The sequence below is a fragment of the Manacus candei genome, unplaced genomic scaffold, assembly GCF_025592945.1.
Source record: "Manacus candei isolate 608988 ecotype Guabito, Panama unplaced genomic scaffold, ASM2559294v1 h1tg000005l, whole genome shotgun sequence".
In the NCBI taxonomy this organism is placed as follows: domain Eukaryota; kingdom Metazoa; phylum Chordata; class Aves; order Passeriformes; family Pipridae; genus Manacus; species Manacus candei.
Window position 1 is genome coordinate 10468299 of NW_026138053.1, and position 21046 is coordinate 10489344.

General features: G+C 50.7%; 1 protein-coding gene across 13 annotated transcripts in view; it reads left to right on the top strand.

Annotated features, from left to right (window-relative positions):
* LRRC7 (leucine rich repeat containing 7) overlaps positions 1–21046 on the top strand; it is a 372813-nt gene that overhangs the window by 35151 nt on the left and 316616 nt on the right. For 10 of the 13 annotated variants that reach the window (XR_007906308.1, XR_007906304.1, XR_007906305.1 and 7 more), the window contains exon 1: positions 20785–20824. The exons of the other annotated variants lie outside the window; for them this stretch is intronic. Coding sequence is in view for 5 of the 10 variants with exons in the window: in XM_051797760.1 (XP_051653720.1) it covers positions 20800–20824 (25 nt within the window). In the remaining 5 variants the exon portion in view is untranslated. Of the gene's footprint in view, positions 1–20784; positions 20825–21046 lie in introns of those variants that run through there. 13 annotated transcript variants of the gene reach the window in all.

Sequence of the window (21046 nt, forward strand, 5' to 3'; positions counted from 1 at the left end):
ATGTTTATCCCTGTTTTTCTGTGCATTGTGGTCCTTTCCACCATGGACCATCCCATCCATCTCATCCATGGTCTCTTGAAGGGAATTAGTGCTGTTGTTCATTCCATGAGTTTGGTGCCCAGCCTGTTCACTTGGCCTCTGCTCACACTGAGCACCTTCCAGAATGGGAGGAATTTGCTTCAGTCACCTGCCTTTAATGAGACCTATAAAGGGAACAGGCAGGAATTCACACCTTATTCCTGTTGCTGTGATATTTACTGTGAGGGATGTTTGGGATTTGTCCTGTCCCTTTCCTGCTCAGTTAAAGGACATCAGTCTCTCCTGCAGGAGAGCCCCCTTTGTGCCGCTGGGAGCCATTTGATTCAGCATCATGGAGGTTTTCCAGCCCAAATTGTCTCCCTCAGTTGTCAGGGAGGATGAGCTGAGCTGAATTTTAACAAACCCACTTTCCTGCCAGCTCCTTCAGCACCAGTGGCAAAAAATAAACAGAGAGTTTCAGCCTGAAAACGAATCACACCCCACTGCCCAGAGTCATGAAGGTGCTGCTGGTGTGTGGATCTCCGGGTCTTCAACTACTCACAGAGATCATCTGGGGGTCAAATGAGTGGACAACTCCAGCTCTCTCAATGCAAAAAAAAAAAAGGGGGTATAAAAGGCATTTTTTGCACTTTCATGTGTTTGAAAACACTCCTCCTCCCATCCAAATGTGTCCTGGATCCCTTCGCTTTGGGAATTTTTTGTTCTTTGAGAACCTTGAAAGTCTAACTGCTGTGGGAAGGCAGTGGCTACCATCCAGCAACCTACCTAAGAGGGAACCAAGTAAGATTTAAAGAAAAAAAAACAATTAGAGGGATTCAAATGCAATTAGAAGTCAGACCCTGTGGTTTGCCGAGGTAGGGAGCAAGTTTTGGAGGACACTGTCATCTCTCCAGCTGTGGGGTTTCTGAGGAATACGTTTACCTGAGCTCACATCTCTCATTTTTCAGCAATGACAAAGTGAAGAGCTAGTTTTTGAAGCAGAAGCCACATTTGTGGTGAATAGGCTGACTTGTCCCCATAGGCCATGAATTCTGTACCCAGAGTATTCTGCATCTCAAGCACCAGTACCCACCAGCTGGTTGACAGCCTCAGGAGAAACTGCACCAAGCCTGCTCATCAAAATAACAAATTAAGAATCTACTTGGGCTCGTTGTTGCTTTTAAAACTTGCAGCCAAATTTAGGTAGAGGTGAAGAAAATATTCCTTTCCTTTCAGGGAGCTTTTTTGCAACAATAATCACCTGAGGATGGTGAGAGCTGCCTGTCCCATCCCATCCCATCCCATCCCATCCCATCCCATCCCATCCCATCCCATCCCATCCCATCCCATCCCATCCCGTCCCGTCCCGTCCCGTCCCATCCCATCCCATCCCATCCCATCCCATCCCATCCCATCCCATCCCACCCTTGGGCTTGTGAAGCAGGCCCTTCCATGAGGAGACCTGAAGGTTTGTTTGATATAGCAGTGACTCATCCTATAAAAGAGCTTTCCTGTGTCCCTGGGAATACCGAAGCTCCAGCTCTGTGGAATGATGGTCAAGGTCAGCTGTGCTCAGATGAATTTAGGAGTGATAGAACTCCAGGACATCTGGAGTGAAGGACTGTCCTGAAATCCTAACCCTGCCCTCTCAGAATTTCCATACAGACCTCAGTTATCAACTCCTGTGTCCCATCATGCTGCACATTTCCATAGCTGCTTCTCTTCTTCTTTCCCTGGGTTTCTCTTTCCCCTCCTCTGGTCTTTTCCTTCCCTCACCCCATCTTCATGCTCACACTTCTGCTGTTGGACCCCATTAAAGCTCCCAATGCAACTCAAGCAGCACATCCTGGCGTTCCCATCTCTGCTCAGAGATGCTGTCAGGTGCTGGTTTATGTTTCAAGCCTTGATTTGTCATGTCCAGCTGCTTTCCTCTCTGCCAGTCCTTCCCATTCCTTCGAGGACTTCAGGGCATTGCCTCTGCCAGCCAAAAGCCAGGAGGGTGTAGGATTCCAGGAACTTCAGAATGTGTCTACAGAGGATTTAGGCTTTGCATGTCCATCCCTCCGTGCCTGCCTGTCCATCCTGTTGTATCCATGTGTCCATCCCCCTATGCAGGACTACAGTATCCTCCCACCTGGTATTTTGCTGAGAGAGTGATGAGCCTTTGGAGCAGAGAAGGGCAGTTCCTGGAGTGTCAGCAGAGGACTGGGCAGCAGTAAAGTGAAGCCTGGCATCAAAACCTGCCGTGTTCCCATGGTCATGTTTCCCAGAGCAACTGGGACAGCACAACCCACCACAGCCCAGTCTGTGCCACAGGGACCCCCCAAATCCCCCAACCCAACCATCCCAGTGGCCCCATCATTCCCAGGATGTGCCTCCTTGGTGTGAGCCCAGGCAATGGGCACCTGGTGTGGGGCACTGGGGTAGGTGAGAGGGGCAAAACACCCCTTGAATCCTGGGGGTTGTGTCCATTTGCAATCCTGGAGGAGCAGGAATGTGTCACCATTGATACAAAGGCAAAGCAAACACAGGAGCATGTGAAGGCTGTCAATAGAGGGATAAACATGATAAATGGAGAGAGCGCTTCCCTTTGTTCTCCACTTTTGATGTTGTGTTTAAATCAAGCATGAGCTCGATGTCTGCTCGATTTTACTTTTGAACTGTAATTAAGGGAGACCAGAGATCTCTGGAGTGTTGTCAGCTGCTTACTTTTGTATGCTGGCTCATGTTGAGATCTGTCATGTGTTCCCAGTGGAGGGCAGGGGATACAGAGCCGGGTTCTCACAGCCCCATCGAAGCTGTTTGTGAACCACAACCATTTCCAGGCAGCTCTTCAAGCTGTGCTCAGTTCTCGGCAGCTGGAGGAGTTTGTCTGTCCCAGGTGCTCCTTGCAAAGCTCTCCTGTTAGGAGAGCAGGTGTTTGGGGCTTCTCCCCGGGAGGAAGAGGTACTCTTTTTGCCCATGGTAAGCCAGACAATGTTAGAGTGCCTTGAAGGACACAAGAGGTTTGGGGAGCCCTGGTTTTGCTGCAACTCTTGGTGGGATGTGTGAGGGGACAGAGGTGTGATTGCTGACACCAGCCCTGGGGAATGGCATGAGGGAGCAGCTCCTCACCCTGGTTTGGCACTGCAGGTGCACTACTGGGGCCGGGGGGGGTGTGTGTGCTGTGTGCTTTTTGTCTCCCCCCAAATTGTCCCAAAGGGGCCAACAGGTCATGAGAGATGCTGGCAGGAGCTCCATTTGCAAACCCTGTGCTGGAGTCCTCATGCCTGGGGTGTACGTAGGGCCTTTGCTGTGCGAGTTTTTGGGATCTGGGTTTTGGGTTGTCTCGTTGGGACATTTTGATTTTCACGTGATCTGAGGCTGTTGGGAACTTCCCAGGGAGCCTGGGATGGCATGTCAATGACATGGCACACTGAGCTGGGAAGAGGCACTGCACCTGCTCCCCCTGAAATTGGGATTTGCTTTAATTTCAGTTCAGGAGTTGCAGCTCAGAACAGCATTGGGCTCCCCAGAGGCCTGAATGCAAAGCCAGGAACAGATTGAGGTCCCTGATATGTACAAGCAGAGGATTTTCAAGGTTTCCTTTCCTTGATCAGAAATATAAGGAGTTGGCAGGAGCCCAGCTTTTAAAATAGCCCAAAGATTAGTCCAGGTGCTCCAGGACACTTGTGTCGGTGGGTGAGAGGAACAGTTCCTGAGACCTCTCAGTTGAGAGCAGAGGTTCCCCAGGGCAGTGGTCACAGCACCAAGGCTGACAGAGCTCAAGGAGCACGTGATGTGACTCTTGGGGATGGTCCTGTGCAGGGCTGAGGGTTGGACTCAATGATCCTTGTGGGTCCCTTTCAACTTAGCATAATCTGGGATTCTGTGATAACTCCAGTCACATCTGCATGGAAGTGCCTTCAGGCTGTTTCACTGTCTAACAAGACTCTAGTGTTATTTCCTCATGCTATGGCTGTACTTTGCATTTTTTGATTAATTGAATGCTTTTGCTTTAAGGAGTGAACTCCTTATTCAGCCCCTGGCTGTCTGAGGTTCAGGAGCTGTGGAACCCCCTGGGATGCTGGGGCTGGTCACAGGTGGGCTGCAGCTCAGCTCTGTTCCTGTCTTCATCATGAACTTCCCCATCATGTGAATTGCTTTGTTATTTCACTGCTGGTCACATGCCTGCTGCCAACATGGCTATTTTGCAATATTAACTACAGCAAATATCCCAATCATCATGAAAGAGAGTGACAAGGCACAAGATTTTCCTCAACTGTGCTCTTTTTCTGACATTTATTTAACTGGCCTTCACCATATGACTGGCAGAGAATGGGTATGGAGAAATAAAATTCAGAAGGAAGGGAAATGAGAACAGGGAGAGCAGTTGTGCCCTCAGACAGACATCAGACCTCTGCCAAGGAGAGAACAGCAAAGGGATGCTCAGCATGAACACTAACAGGACGTGTGGCTTCTCACCTGCAGATGACACAGGATCTTACATCTGGAGGCACTGCTGACACCCCTCAGGCAGGACACGTGTCTGATCACTGCAGAGCCGGGACCTCATGGCTCCAAAACACACTGCAAAGCTCCTGCCAGCTGCCTGGCCTGGGGGGACAGGGTGTGCTAGTTCTGCCTCATGAAATGGAGCTGTGTCTGGGAAAGCTGTAGAAGGGAGGAGTAACTGCAGCACCTGCACACCAACGATGCTGCATATTGTCCAGAGCAGCTGTGGCTGCCTCATCCCTGGAAGTGTTCAAGGCCAGGTTGGATGGGGCTTGGAGCAACCTGGGATAGTGGAAGGTGTCCCTGCCCATGGGAGGGGGTGGAATGGGATGAGCTTTAAGGCCCCTCCTACCAACACCATTTCATGATTCTATGATTCTACCTGTCACATCTAGGGTGGGAATGAAATTTTGGGAGCCCACCTTCACTGTTGTGAAGGTTATGCTCTACTCAGTGATGGAGTGGGAGGGCAGGAGAGCACAGGAGAAGCTGGTGGCAGGAAGGAGATGGAAAACTTGGTGCCTTTCAACTAAAAACTGTTGGTAGTGTGCACTGAAAATGCTCTTGGTCACCCCAAGGGACCAGGCTTGATCTTCCCTCCTTCCCAAGGCAGGATGGGGAGAGCCTTGCTGGGGTACCAGAGGATTTAGTCCCTTACTTAACAGAGGTTGCAGGATGGAACTATGTAAAGAAGACTGTATAAACATCAAAGGAGATGAAAAGTGAGGCTTCACACTCTTTGCGCTCCCCAACCACGTCCCTGCCTGAGCTTGGGTACGTGCACAGTGTGTCCCCCATGGCAGGTTGGGAACACAGAGCAGCTAATGCAAGACAAGATCTCTTGCCATACTCACTTGCTATTTTTTCCTGAAGAAAATAAATGTTTAAAGTTTTTTTGCAGTGTCTGTCCTAGGGCATGGACAAGAAAGGTTAGTTGTAAATAATGTAGGACTGTGTCCTCTTTTGAGGGGAAGAAAAATACAGGGAGCCTGAGGAAGAGGAACAGAGCAGCACCCTCAGTGGATGGGGATGAGCCAAGGGAGATGGGCATCCCACTAGGCCACTAAAGCCTTCTCCTGACCATGGGGAGAGCTGCCTGTGGGTCTCTGGCCAGGCAGTGAACAGCCACATCTCCACAAGCCAACCCTAACTATCACAGCAGCTCTGAGGCTTGTCAGGGCAATGAAAAATTCAGCAAAGGCAGAATTACAGAACCACAGAATTATTTAGGTTGGAAAAGAACTCCAAGATCATGGAGTCCAACCATTAAAGCAGCATCTGAGCACAGAAACACTTAATTGGGCTGTGCTCTGGAAACTACTGCAAGATGAGTCTGAAGAGGAAGGCACTGTCTTCCACCAGCTTTTTAATCAACTCAGCCATTTTAGTTTCTATGTAAAAGAAATTGTGAGCATTAATAGGGGAAAATGCATTTTGTGGGGAATTAGAAAGGTTTTGCTTTGGCCAAATAGAGAAACTACAGACCTAGACAGCATCCTTAATTCAAAGCAGCAACCTGAGTCCTGAACAAATGTGAGCTCCTCCTGGGTGCTGGGATTAAAGGGGGATGAGTGGTCCATTAGCTGACACCAGAGTCCCTGGGACAGACAGACACTCTTCCAGCATTTCAGCACTTGGGATCTGTGTTAGAACAAATGTCACCTGTCATGAGGAAGCTGTATTTGGAAGAAAGAAGTTCTGCTGTGTAGGGCACGTGAAATCCACTGTGCCCCCGTGTGCCCTGAGAGCTGCCACGCTCAGGAATGTATCCAGCAAATTTTAATGGAACTTTTGAGTTCTCTTATTGCTCATTTTTCTACTTGAAGAGGAGTCCATCAAAAGGTACTGCCAGGAGAGCAGATCACAGCCCAGCTCTTACGAAAAATAGGTCTGCTTTAAAGCTATGGCTTGTTCCAGCTCTGCTCTGTGCACAGGCTATGCTTGGTGGTCTCCAGCCGGGAACTGGTTGTTCTGATGGACACCTTTGGACTCCTCCCTGTGGGACATGGAGTATTCCTGTCCCCTGCTTGGCCATGAAGCTCCCTGTGGCTCCTGTGCCACCCTGGAGCTGGAGAAGACTCTGGCTGTCATCCCTCAGCCACTTCTCAGGAAGTGACATGGTTTTGACAAAGAGCTCATCCCTGCTGTGTCTCCAGCCCCTTTGCTGTACACAAATTATTAACCTCTTTGCAACAAACAGAAGGGTTCACAGTTTTAATGCCATCCCCTATAACTTTCACAGCCTGTAAGTTGCACTCAGGAGTTCATAGTTGCCAAAAAACTCCCATCCCTGTATGGTTTTCAAATGGAGATGGAGGAATTTGACTGGTGACTGATTTGCTCATCCCATTTTCCTTTACCTGCCCTAACCTGTTCAAGTGCACTATATTTAGCAATTCAGTGGCCCAGTACAAGTTATGTGTTGCTCCTTGAACACAGCAGAGCAATTCCACCTTGCTGGCACAGAACCCTCCACAAATGGCTCCTGAATTCCCCTAATTATGGCCAACAGCGGGAAGTGCTGGATCCTGCACCTAGGATGGGGAAACCCCAGATGTTTGGACAGACTGGGGAATGAGATGCTGGAAAGCAGTGTTGGGAAAGGGACCTGGGGGTCCTGTCAGTGGCCAGTTGGCCATGAGTCAGCAGTGTCCCAGCAGCCAGGAGCAAACCGTGTCCTGGGGAGCATCAGGCCCAGCATCGCCAGCTGGGCCAGGGAGGGGATTGTCCTGCTCTGCTCTGCACTGGGGTGGCCTCACCTGGAATATTGGGGCAGTTTGGGGCACTGCAATATAGGGAAGAAGCCATTAGAGAGTGTCCAAAGGAGGGCAGTGAAGATGAGGAAGGGCCCTGAGGGGGAGCCATGTGAGGAGCAGCTGAGGGCACTTGGTCTGTTCAACTGGAGGAGACTGAGGGGAGACCTCATTGCAGTTACAGCTTCCTTGGGAGGGGAAGAGGAGGAGCAGGCACTGATCTCTGCTCTGTGGGGACCAGGGACAGGACCTCAGGAAATGGCCTGAAGTTGTGTCAGGGTAGGTTTAGGTTGGATCTCAGAAAAAGGTTCTTCCCCCAGAGGGTGGTTGGGCACTGAACAGGCTCCCCAGGGCAGTGGTCACAGCACCAAGGCTGCCAGAGCTCCAGGAGTGTTTGGATGATCCTCTGGGGCACGTGGTGTGACTCTTGGGGATGGTCCTGTGCAGGGCAGAGGTTGGACTTGATGATCCTTGTGGATCCCTTCCACCTTGGCATATCCTGTGGTTCGGTGAAATCCCAATACCTCAATTTTCCAGAGTGCTAAAAGTCCTGCTGCTAAAAAAGAAAGGAGGCTGAGGAGTTATCAGCTCCCAAAGAGCCGTTGGGATGGGCTGAGACACAATTCCACACCACTGTGGCTGCATGTCAGGGAAAGCAAAGCTCTGCCTTTCCACTCCTGCATTTCTGATTATTTTGACACAAAAGAGCTCCGAGTACAGACAAATCTCTCATTCCTTTTGATAATCTGAATGTATGACTGTCATTTTTAATATCTGGGCTTCTCCAGCTGCATCTTCCAATTTTTTATCACCATGAGCTGTACTTTCCCCCCTTTTTCTCTGGCAGACCTATCAATTCTAAGCTGCTTTCTTCCTCTTGGTTAATTGAAAATGTCAGTTATTATATTTGATGATAATTTCTCCCCTATTCTAACCCTGGCTGTGATAGTGATTGTTGTAAGAAGAGACTTTATTCTAAATCTAGTCATAAAGACACTGCAAAAGTCTCTGCTGCTGCAAATCAGTAAGGGATTCAGGATAGCTACTCAGGCTAACAAGGATTTAAACTTCAGTTCTCACAGATCTAATACTTTGTCAGAAAAATACCGATATTTTCCCAATTTCTTACTCTTGTTTTTAGTTTGATATGTTTTACATGTCTGCCAGAGCTGTTCTTGGTTTCTTACAGAGATATTGAGCCCCAGGAAGTTAAAGGACCCTGAGGAAGCAGCACTTTCTCTTCTTACAGCTGCTACATCAGAGGACTGTGTGCTGTGGGTCCACACTCAAAGCACTGACAGGGAGAAGGTTTGGCTCCACTGACTGCAAGAGCTGGAGTCAGGCAGGCTGCCCAGGCCCCCCAGTCTGCCCTGTATGGGAACAGGACCCTGGGAGACAACAGGCACTTGGATTAGGTTGGGATGTGTTCCTTAGAGGTGTTTGTTTCTCTATTGGAGGGGTAATTCATTAGACATCTGGGTTCTAGATGGTGGAAGTTTGGGAAGGTGAGTCAGCTTCCTAAAAAATCCAAATACAAGTCAAGGATGAAAAAAGAGGGTTTTTTTTCATGTTACCTGCAGTTTTAGGAAAATGAGTTGAGCGGTGGATGAGGAAGTGGGAGAAAAGGAGGCTCAGGGGGGACATTCTCGCTCTCTGCAGCTCCCTGACAGGAGGGTGGAGCTGGGGAGGGTCAGGCTCTGCTCCCGGGGAACAAGGGAAAGGACAAGGGGAAACAGCCTCAAACTGTGGCTGGGAGGTTCAGGTTGGACATCAGGAATTTCTGAAGAAAGGGTCGTGAAGCTTTGGAAGGGGCAGCCCAGGGCAGTGCTGGAATCCCCTTCCTGGAGGGATTTAAAAGCCGTGTGGATGTGGCACTTGGGGACTTGGGGCAGTGGTGGCCTTGGCAGTGCTGGCAGATGGTTGGACTCCATGTGGGAGCTTAATCAGTAGCAGAAAATTAAGGCAGCAGGAAATGTGTGATTGGATTTGAGCAGGGACCTTCCTGGTCAGGTTCTCCTCAGGACCTTCAGGTCCTTCTCCTTCCTGGAAGAACCATGACCTTCCCATCATGCTGGAAAGGAAAGTCCACCCATGGTATTGTTTTTAGTCTCCATCTGTAGAAATAACTCACTCTGCATCCTGTCCAAATCTCCCTCCCAATCATCATGAAAGAGGGTGACAAGGCACAAGATTATCCTCAAATATACTCTTTTTGGTACATTTATCTGAGTGGCCTTTGCCATCTGACTGGCAGAGAATGGGTATGGAGATGAAAAAGTGAAGAAGCAAGGGAAATGAGCACAGGGAGAGAAATTCTGCCCTCAGACAGAAATTGTTGTCCCCCTTTGGTTGTGGAATGGGAATCCTTCACGTCTGAGCCCCTTTCGGTGCCGACCTGGGATATTTAATACTCTCTAAAGTACATTCCCACTGACATCCTTTCGGAGATGATGTTTCTCCTAACTGACTGTACCACAAGTTTCCGAAAACGCTTCAGTGCCTTAAACCCAACCACTTCCCAGGACATTTATGTGCTTATGGTGCCTCAAAAATGCCACCCACTGCAGTGCCAGGACTCTCCTTTGCAGAGCTGCCTGTCTGGGGGTGCCAGGGGACCATGGGGCAGATGTGGGTGGCATGTGGCTGCTGTGGGAGTCTGCAGCAAGTGCAGTGGTTTATGGCTTATAAAAACTGACACTATTAAATGGAGTGAGACTGTGATTTTATGGGGTATGAAATGCTGCTGACATACTGCAGCCTTCAGTGGAGATGATCATTAAGCAGTTATTTGCACAAGGAGCTTGGTGGTCACTGGATATTTACCCCAGTCTGGGGAAATTCCAGACCTGTGAAGAGGGAACTGCTAAAACAGCAAAGAGCTCCAGCTCCTATGTGTCACTGGAGAGGAAAAGCATCCTCCTGTCTGCCAGGCTCCTCCAGCAGATTTGCATGGGCTTGGAGAAGCTCTGTGATTATATTCAATACATAATATTATCACAGCATCTCAGACTGATTTGGGCTGGGAGGGACCTTAAAGCCCATCCAGTCCCACCTTCTACCCTGGGCAGGGACACCTTCCACTATCTCGGGTTGCTCCAAGCCCCATCCAACCTGGTCTTGGACACTTCCAGGGATGGAGCAGCTACAACTTCTCTGGGCAACCTGTGCCAGGGCCTCACTACCTTCACAGGGAAGAATTTCTTCCCAATATCTCATCCAAACTCCATCCCAGCAGGGTTATTCCTTGGCTCTGCCAAAGGGTTGATTTGGGCCAGGCACATTGATCCCGAGACTTTCCAGGGCAAGGTCTGGTTTTCTTTCCATCAGTTTTCACTTGAGTTGTTTAGAAATTCACAGTCACATGAAATATATGATTAAATCCCCAAAGTGACCAGGTCACCACACCAGTGCAAAAGAGTCACAGAACATGCTGAGCTGGAAGGGACCCATAAGGATCATCAAGTCCAACCCTCAGCCCTGCACAGGACCATCCCCAAGAGTCACACCACGTGCCCCAGAGGATCATCCAAACACTCCTGGAGCTCTGGCAGCCTTGGTGCTGTGACCACTGCCCTGGGGAGCCTGTTCAGTGCCCAACCACCCTCTGGGGGAAGAACCTTTTCCTGAGATCCAACCTAAACCTGCCCTGACACAACTTCAGGCCATTTCCTGAGGTCCTGTCCCTGGTCCCCACAGAGCAGAGATCAGTGCCTGCCCCTTCTCTTCCCCTCATGAGGATGTTGTAGACTAAAAACTTCATTTTACTATAAAAATAACACCTGGGCAGGTGTCCAGGGATCCAGCATGGCCTGAGGCAGCTCCAGGTGCACTCCTGAGCACTGGGTGTCTTTGTCATACTAATCCATGCATGGCACCTCACAATGACAGAATCCACAGAGCCAATAACAGTTTTTGGTAACAATAATGCAATTGCTGAGCCTGAGTCTTTTACCAGCACAGCTCAGTGGGGAAACATTGACTGCAGATGTGTTGTGCTGCTTCAGCTCCTAATAGTCAAAATACTGAATATTGATTTCTTCTTCTTGTTTAAAAAAAAAAAAAGAATTAGTCATGGCATACTGCTTCCTGACAATTAATGTCTTTAATATATGAAAACACAGCATTGCATTGTGCAGGTTTGACACTTAACCAAAGTAATTAGTAGATGTAATAATGAATCTTATCATTTTTCCCCGCTGGAAGAAATAAAATAACTGTAAATCATTTGTTAAAATTGGACATCTCACCAAGGTGCTGATGCTTTGTTCAGTATGGAATTAAATCCAGTTCTGCCCTGTCCTGCTGCTGGTCCCAGCCCTGCACGGAGCCTTCCTGCCCTCCAAAGCTAGCCAACATCGCTGTGCAGGTGACACTGGATCTAAAGGACATGTAGATGTGGCACCTGGGGACATGGATTAGTGGTGGCCTTGGCAGTGCTGGGGAACAATTGGACTCGATGGTCTGAGAGGGTTTTTCCAACCTAAATGATTCCATATCAGACTTTCCTCCACCTGAGCCCAACAAAAACATCTGCCAAGGGTGAGTAATCTCCAACATGTTGGGAAACTTCAGCCCCGAAGCACTGCCCTGAGTTAGAGCTTGCAACTGAAAGAGCTCTGCTGAGAGCAGTAAGGAGAACTTTAGTCTCCATAATTTAAGCTGAGAGCAGAATCCGTCCTCAGAAAACACATCCCAACCACATCCCACCAGGGCAGAGCATCTCTGTGCCCACTTTTGGCTCCAGCACACACTGTGGTGCCCACAGCCACCTGCCATGTCCAAAGGTGGACCCAGAGTCACCAACCTTCTCATGGAAACAATTCTGAAACAAATACAATCCCTTGAGACAAATAATACAAGGTTATGAGGTAAATAACCTTAAGGAGAAAAAAGAGCAGGTCAGATGGGACTTGGAGCAACCTGGTCTATGGAACGTGTCCCTGCCTGTGGCAGGTGGTGGAACAAGACAATCTTTAGGGTCTCTCCCAGCCCAAACCATTCCAGGATTCTGTGATTCTGTGAAAATGCAGTTTTCACTCTGAGGTTACTTTGGGATCTACGTGGGACAGTAACTGCTGCAAAGGCGCACCCTGAGCACTGCTCAGCTGTTTCTCCACCCTCTCCTGGATATCCCTACCCATCTCATATCCTTAAAGCAGGAACAGAACAAAGAGATCAAAGAGCAATGAGAAGCGCTAAGCTGAGTTTGTGAACTCTTGGAGTGATGGACTCATGACATGACTTCTCTTCCTGCCCTACTGCTGTCACTGGGTTTGCCATCAGCCCCTGTCCTGCCCCTGGTGAGCTCATCCTGGGAACTGGGATGCTCTGTCTTCTCCTCAACCCTCAACTTCAATGCAGACTCTAGAATTCCTGTACAATGACAAATCTAGCTGGAGTCACTTCCCTGCTGCTCCCTGCCTCCATCTAAGAGGGTTCCATCCCAGGGAGTTGGGTGGGGCTGCCAGGACATGCTTAGTGGGACAGACAGCACAGAAGTTTCAAACCTGAGGTCCATGGATGCTTCTCCAGCTCTTGCCCCTCATGGTTACACCACTACTGTTTTCCAAGCTGTTAAGATGTGTGGAAAGGCTTGAAAATCTGACCCACAAACCAAGATGTTCAAAGCCAGAGTGAAAATAAACAGCTCCTGATGTTGCTGCTGTTGTTCTCAGGGATAATGGGAGAGTGGGGCTGGGGAGGGGGGAGGGCTCTGATTCATAATTTCTCAGCCCACAATGTTTACAGTGCTTAGGCTGGGAAAAATACCTGTTCACAAAACGATCCTCAATAGGCTTCATTTTCTCCTTACTGCCATTGCTTAGTAACAGCTCTATTTTTAAATGCTAAGAGGGTAATAGACCAAAAAAATGGGAGTTTACTCAGTCTCTGATCTAACGGGAGTTAAACTCAATGGGATGTGGCCTTTGAGATGGGAGGGCTGGGCTGGGTGTGGGAGAGCTGTGGGCGTGGTGAGCCCTGGGCTGGTGCACCAGAGGTTGTTGGTGCCAGGATCTGCCTCCAACAACCTTCAACTTCTCCAGCTGTGTTAAAAAAAATAAAAAATCAATAAAATCTGTGCAGTCCTGAGTACTGTCAGCCCATGGTGACCTCCTGGAGCAGGTAGGGAAAACCTGTCTGTGTGAGCGATGGGACTTCCCTGGGGCAGCTACAGGTGGGCTGGTGAGGAAGGAGAGTGTGGGTGCAGGAAGCTGAACTTGAGAAGCAGGACCAGGAAGGAGATCACCCTCCTTCCTTGGGTGATCTGCCTCCACTCCAATGTCCCTTTGGAAAGAAATTATAGAATCATGGAAATTACAGACTGGTTTAGATTGGAAGGGACCTTAAAGACCACCCAGTTCCACTCCATGCCATGGGAGGGACACCTTTCACTATCCCAGATTGCTCCAAGCCCCATCCAACCTGGCCTTGGACACTTCCAGGGATGGGGCAGCCTTGTGCCAGGGCCTCACCACTCTCACAGGAAAGGATTTCTTCCCAATATCCTATCTGAACCTACCCTTCTTCAGCTTAAAGCAAATATATTTCTAGGAGTATCCAAACCTCCTAAAGTGCCTTCCTGAGCATCTGATTTGGGAAACAGCTTTTCCAAGCCACGTGGATTTGAGAGCACTGCCTATGCATCCTGCTGCCTGAGCCCTGTCTGGCCCCAGAGCTGCACTGGGACAGTCGTGGCCACCTCCTGCCCATGGGATCTCTCCTCATCAAAAATATCAGGATGAATGGGATTAGTTGTTTTGGATCAACCCCTGTGGCCCATCCACTGAAGGTCATGAAATTTTATTCACTTCCCTGGGCTTTGCAGCGGCAGCGGATTTCCCTCCGCCCAGGTCTAGTGATCAGTATTGATTCTTGAGGATACAGCAGGTAAACTCATGGAAATCCCTCAGGAACATGAATGTGCTTGGCCAAAGGAGAGCCCGGGGCTAATAAAGAACTGGGCTTTCTGCTCACAGGTTGTCCCTGAAGCCTTGTGCCACCATCGCCTATCCTTGTGGTTTTAATCTATTTCCATAAGGAATAAGGTATGCCAAAATGCCAAAAATCCATGGATTGGTGTCCGATGAAATGCCAAACCAAGGCTCAGGGGTTTGGTAACCACAAAGCTGTTCACTGTATGTACATTCCATTGCCACGGATCTTCCTCCTGCTGCAAAATGATCATCACAAGAAAGTCATAAAGCAGAATGGAGATGGCTGGTTTATTTTTGAGATCTCCCAGTGATGCTGCTGTGGGAGCCCTGCCAGGCTGCAGCTGCTGCCAGCTCCTGTGCCCTGCCCACGGAGGGGCCCTGGCAGCGCCATGTCTTGCGGGACATGGAACCTGAGCATGGCAACTCCTCAAAAATCAGTGCAGAGGGAAAAGCAGGGTGAGGTACCAACACCCAGAACCACAGGAATGATTTAGAGCAGTTTTGGTAGCTGTCAGAAAAACAGGTGTTTAAAAAGAAAATGATGAAAGGTGAGTTATGGGAAGAGTCCCGAGGGGGAAAACTGCGGTTTCCCAGGACATTTAAAGCCAGAGGGACCATAAAAGACAGAGGATAAAGCTGGATCACCTGATAGATGGTTTACATTGCTCATGTCTGTGAGGTTTGTGTTGGCTATTAGGAAAAGGCTCTTCCCCCAGAGAGTGGTTGGGCACTGAACAGGCTCCCCAGGGCAGTGGTCACAGCACCAAGGCTGCCAGAGCTCAAGGAGTGTTTGGATGATCCTCTGGGGCACGTGGTGTGACTCTTGAGGATGGTCCTGTGCAGGGCTGAGGGTTGGACTTGATGATCCTTGTGGATCCCTTCCAGCTCAGCATGTTCTGTGATTCTGTGAAATATTTGCTCTTGGACATTTCCGCACGTCATGGCCACCTCACCATCGAACTCTCCTTTGTAACATTTTTTTCAGTGCAGCTTTTCTGCCTCCTCCTTACACACATGTGCTGTTTCACACACCAGCATGTGGCTGAGCATCATGGAATCCCAGAATGGGTTGAGTTAGGAGGGACCTTAAAACTGCTTTAGTTCCTTAAAGACCCGTCGAATCCATTACCAGGTCCTGGCTTGTGCACGGCACAAACCCCCAACATCCCCGAGAAGAGCACGGCCCTGTCTCCCCTGCCATGGCCACATCAGTTCATACCTGCCACAGGATTATCATTTATCACTAGTTTTTCCTGACCCTTGGGGTTGGCAGCACTCCATGACCAGGAGCCTGTCTATGGTGGGGCAGCAGCTGCCAGAGGTCTCGGCCCTCCCCCCTTCATCTCAATGCCTGTATTTTAATTTTAGAGGTAGAAAGAATTCAAGTATCTTAAAGGTCAGAGAGATATGAAACAGGGAATAAACACAGCCTGTTTCTGGGAGGATATAATGGAGCACATGGAGAGTATTTGTTCGTGCTGCAGTGTCTGCAATGTATTTTTGACACACGTTGCTGCAGAGTGCAGCCCACTGCAGCAAAGGAGGGAAGGCGAATTTCCTTCCCTCTGCGCTCGGTGGAGAGCACCGTGTGTGTGCTTTGATGAGAGGGACTGCAAAAATGTAATAGCCAACAACTTTGCCAGCACTGACAGAAAACACTGGTGGGGAGCCTCTGCATCAAAGCAATTCTAATTTCCCCACGCCAGCAGCGGAGTTAGGAATGACCTTCATCTGCTCTTCATCCGGGCGGCTCTGACAGGGAAAGTCATGCATGAATTGTGGTGAATTCAGATGAAATTATGTGTTTGAGAGACAGCTGGGATTGGGTTCGAAGCAGATATTTAAATACTTCTTTTACTGGATAGACCTAGAGAGCTCAGCTTCTCCAGGGAGGAATTTAAATAAGAGAGGAGGTTTCTGTGCACCACCAGAACATCAGATTTTTGGGAGCAGGAAACATGGCTGGGAGGAAACAAAATGGAAGGGAGAGGATTAGGGATTCATCTGACAATGGTCCTGACCCCTGGGGCCAGCACTGAACATCCCAGTGGCCTTCATGTGTCACGTGTGGTATTCACAGAATCATGGAATCCCAGACTGGTGTGGGTTGAAAGGGACCTTAAAGCTCATCTCATTCCAGCCCCTGCCATGGGCAGGGACACCTTCCACTATCCCAGGTTGCTCCAAGCCCCGTCCAACCTGGCCTTGGACAACTTCCAGGGATGGGGCAGCCACAGCTTCTCTGGGCAACTGCCAGGGCCTCACCACCCTCACAGGGAAGGATTTATTCCCAACACCTCATTTAAACCAGCACATGGAATCCTGGAATGGTTTGGCTTTAAAAAGACCTCAAAGCTCATCTTGTTCCACCCCCTTGCCATGGGCAGGGACACCTTCTGCTAGACTACAGGCTATGTCCTGGAGGAGGAGATCAGGCTTGTCCCAGCTCCTCTCCTGGATTCCTTTGTCTTTCTGATGAGCAAGGCAAGAGTGAGCAGTTTAAGGTCTCTGGTGGTTATATTTTATAACAGGTTTTTAAAGTGCTTCCAGATGATATAGATTAAATAATTTCACTATTAACTAGCAGAAATAAGTTGTTCCATTTTGAAGAAGGGTTATAACTTTTGATGCCCATGTCAGATACTCCAGAAAAATTAACTTTTTCCCAATATACTTTCCATTCTTTGACGCACAACAGGCCCCAGGGATGCAAATATCCCAAGTTATTCCAGAGAGTTCTCCAGCCCCTCAGTGCTGATCGTCCTGTGTTTCTTCTCCATTTTTAACATCAACCCTTGCTAAAATCTCCTGTAAACCATGAGCTTCTCCAACTCTCAGAGCTCACTGTGAGGAAGGAAAGCTCACAAGGCGTGAGCACATCCTCTGATGGAAGAACTCTTCATGTCTTCTGATGGAAGAGCTCCAGCAATACCTCATAGATAATGACAATTATCAATCAGCCACACACTGGAGATGAGGAGGGAAGGTGGTACCAGGGACTTTTTGGGGTTCCATGAAGATTTTTCTTCCTTCCAGTCCTAGTTTTTCACCTCTCTTTATGGTCTTCTAAATTCTGCTACAATGAGGAGGGTGGAAAGGACAGTTAGGTGAAATGACCAGCTGCTTCTCCCGACTATCACTGCACTTTGCGGCCAGTTTTTTCATGCACAGAGATCTCAGACCCTTTTCCTTCAAAATGCTGGACAGTGGGAAGGCCAGGATCAGGGGGGCAGTGGTGGTGGCAGTGGTGGTGGCAGTGGCAGGGAAGTGATGTGCTGACTTTTGACCTGGGCAGGGATGTTCCCACCCTTTCCATTCCATAGAGTCCTAGAAGAGTTTGGGTAGGAAGGGACCTTAAGGATCATCTTGTTACAATCCCAGTCCTGTCTCTACCCTCTTAGTTTTGCTTTTAGCCTCCAACCCTCCGAAGGAGAAGGCCCATTATTGATCATTCACATTGTTTCCAAAGTCACTGATCTTCCTGCCCTGAACTGATGGGTCCCCTCATACCCCACCTGGAGCCACCATCACCCTCTCCCAGCACCCAGCTGGACTCTCAGTTACCATCCCCTGTGCCCTACTTAGAGGATGACCTAAAAATCAGCCTCAGTCTATAACACCACAGCCATGACTCATCTGCTCTTCTCAATCTTACAATTAAAGCCTCCAGAAATGGGGATCGTCATTGTCTGGGAATATATCAAGTAGCACTTGAGAAGACTTAGTAAAACCAGAGAGGGGGGGAAATATATTGGGAATTCTACAGGGAACATTTTTGAAGCTGTGTAGCTCCACAATTTATCAAATAGAGGGATCTGTGTCCTTAAAACTGTTCCTTCTCTATATATTCCAGACTTTTAAAATAAAAATAAATTTATTTCAGGGTTATCAGTCTGAAGCATGTGATGCTTGGATTTACCCCATGATCTTCCCAGCTGGTGTGAGTCCCACAGACACTTCTGAGCCTAAACTTGCAGAACCCCCTTAGGGAACACATCCAGCTTTCCTATGAAATTTGCTGAAGGAATTTCACGATTTTGAAACTTTCCTTAGCCAGGCCTACAAATGGCTAGAACACAGCACAGAGGGTGTTGTTTATGTGGGAATATCAGTGGAAATACTGAAGTCCATGTGGTGAAGCCCAGGTTAAGGACTTGTTTGACTGGTCAACTTGAGTTTTGCATTGAGCAGCATTCAGGGATGTGCCTGGGATCCACATTTTTTCAGGGAGTGAGTATTCTGGCCTGCCCTTTGTTTGCCTTGATTTTCCTATTTCCACTGAAGTCAGTGAAACCACTATGAAACTGGTGTAAGACAAAGGGAACTGGGGTTTTAAGTTCCATGTGTCCCAGCCTTCCCCTTCCCAGGCCCTGGCTCCAGCTCCCAGACGGCACAGCTCTGCATTTCTCCCACTCCGCACTTTCCTGGAGAGCAAGGTCTGCCTGTAAGGACTTGACTCATCCAGAGTTTTTCAAGTTGCAAGTCTTAGTGCCCTGCAAAACCTTGGAGATGTTTATCAGGAACATACATGAAGGGAGAAGAACTCCCTGTGACAAAAAAGGCATATTTCATGCTACAGTGGATCTCCTGGGAGACAAATTTCCATCTACTGACTCCTAGAAGCTGTCCCTGCCATGCCAGTGCTCCTCTGCCAATGGCAATTTCCCATCTCCAGTGGGCACAGCCCCCAACACAAAAATTCCTTGGGCAGCACCAGTTCTACGTGCAACTGCCTGTAACAGCAAGGACTTCTCCTTGCTTTTGATGTTTCTACTGAAAGAATATTTGATGTCCTGGTCACTCCCTGCTGGAGGCCCCAAGGGTGCCAGAGGTAGGTGCCGTGCCAGGAGCTGGGGGGGCTGTGGGTGCCGCTGGTCGCGGCGCTGGACAGGGAGAGGCTGACATTGGACACCCCTCCATGTCATCCCTGAAATCACAGAATCCCAGACTGGTTTGTCCCACCCCTGCTATGGGCAGGGACACCTTCCACTAGACCAGGTTTCTTCAAGTCCTGTCCAACCTGGCCTTGGAGACTTCCAGGCATGGGGCGGCCACACCTTCTCTGGACAACATCAGAACATAGAATGCCCACTTCAAGCACTACAGAAATGTTGGTGAAGCAAAACTTGCCTGGGCCAAATTTCATTTCCCACTTGGAGATGGTGAGAGTAGGAGAGTCTGGGAGTGTCCCCAGCACTGGTGTTCCTGCACCAGTGATGAGGAGAGGTCACATCTCTGCTCAGGGATTAGCCATGTGGAACAGGGCTGGAGAACTTACTGCTGGCATAAACCCGTCTGTGATCCTCTTCCAGCTCCTGCTAAATGCTTTCCGTCTCTGCTGCCAGGCAGATTCCACAGTGCTGGAAGAGTGAGGTGATGACCTTACTCAGCACAGAGCTGTAAAGCCACCGTGTCACAGAGGAAGTCACATGGCATTGGCATGGTCTGCCCAGGGCTGCGTGTGGCAGTAGCTGCCCCAGCCAGCCCAGCTCTGCACGGGGAAGGGTGAACAGTGAATGGGACACGGTGGGGCCAGAGCTGAGGGATTGCTGTGTTTGGAGACAAAGAGTGGGAACCAAGGAACTGAGCAGCACCAGCACCTGCTGCTGCAGCAGCTGCTCTGTGGAACACCAGGAGAAGCTGCAGGAACCCAATATTGTGGGCAGTGATCTAGTGGAAGGTGTCCCTGCCCATGGCAGGGGGTGGAACGAGATGAGCTTTAAGGTCCCTTTCCAAACCATTGTGTGTTTCTGTGAAGCCCCAGGAGGTCATCAGCATCACCCTCAGGTCACACACAAACGCCAAGGTGGGCTGACGGGAGTGGGGCCGGACAGCCCCGCACGTGTCCCGGTTTCTCTCGCAGTGGGTGATGGAGGGAGGCAGGACAGCTGCACCCACGGGCAGGATGACATGCGAGGTGTTTGTTCCTCATCACCCACGAGGTTTTATCCTGTGGCCTGCGACACCCCAGGCCCTCGGGGGGGACGCTGAGCTGTCACCGTCGCTTCCCCGCTCCCGGGAGGCTGCGAACCCCTTCCCGCTGCCCGGCTCCGCACTTCGGCCAAAGTGCGGGAAATGGCTCCTGCCTAGGGAAAGGGGACGGACACGGCGTGCGGGGGCTCTAAGACAGCGGGGCTTCGGGGGCTTCCCCCCTCCTCGCAGCGCGGGGCTGCCGCGGCCCCGCCGGGGATGCTCTGGCCGCGGAGCGCTCCGTCGGGGGGGACGGGCGGGGCTGGGCGGCACCGCGTGCGCGCATCGCCTCGCACCGCTCAGCACCGCACGGCACCGCTCCGCACAGCATCGCCCCGCTCCGCACAGCATCGCCCCGCTCCGCACCACCCGCGGGGGGGGCACGGCCGCGTCCCGCCCCCCGCACCGCCCCTGCGCCGCCGCGGAGCGCAGCGCGGGCGCGCAGCGGGACCGGACCCGCCCCGCCGCCGCCGCCGCCGCCGCTTTGTGTCTGGGCGCCGCCCGCGGAGGCGGAGGCGGGCCCGGCCCTGGGCTCCGCGGCGCGGCGGGGCGGGCGGCGGGACGGCCGCGGGCAGCCCCCGGCGGCGCCCCCGCAGCGTCCGCGCCCCCGCACCGCGGCTCGGCCGCGCATGGACGCGCGCTCCCGCCTGCACCGTGAGTACCGCGGGGCCGGGGGGGCTCGGGATCCCCCCCAGGGATGCCCGTGACAGGGATGCCCGTGCCGCACACCCACCGGTGCGCGGGGCTGGCGGGGAGCGAGGGGCGCGGGGCGGGAGCGCCGGGCGCGGCGGAGCCTCTGCCGAGGACAAAGGAGCGACAGGAGCGGGAGCGGGGGCGGTGCGGGGCTCCCGGGGCTCCCCCGGCGCGCTCCGGGCA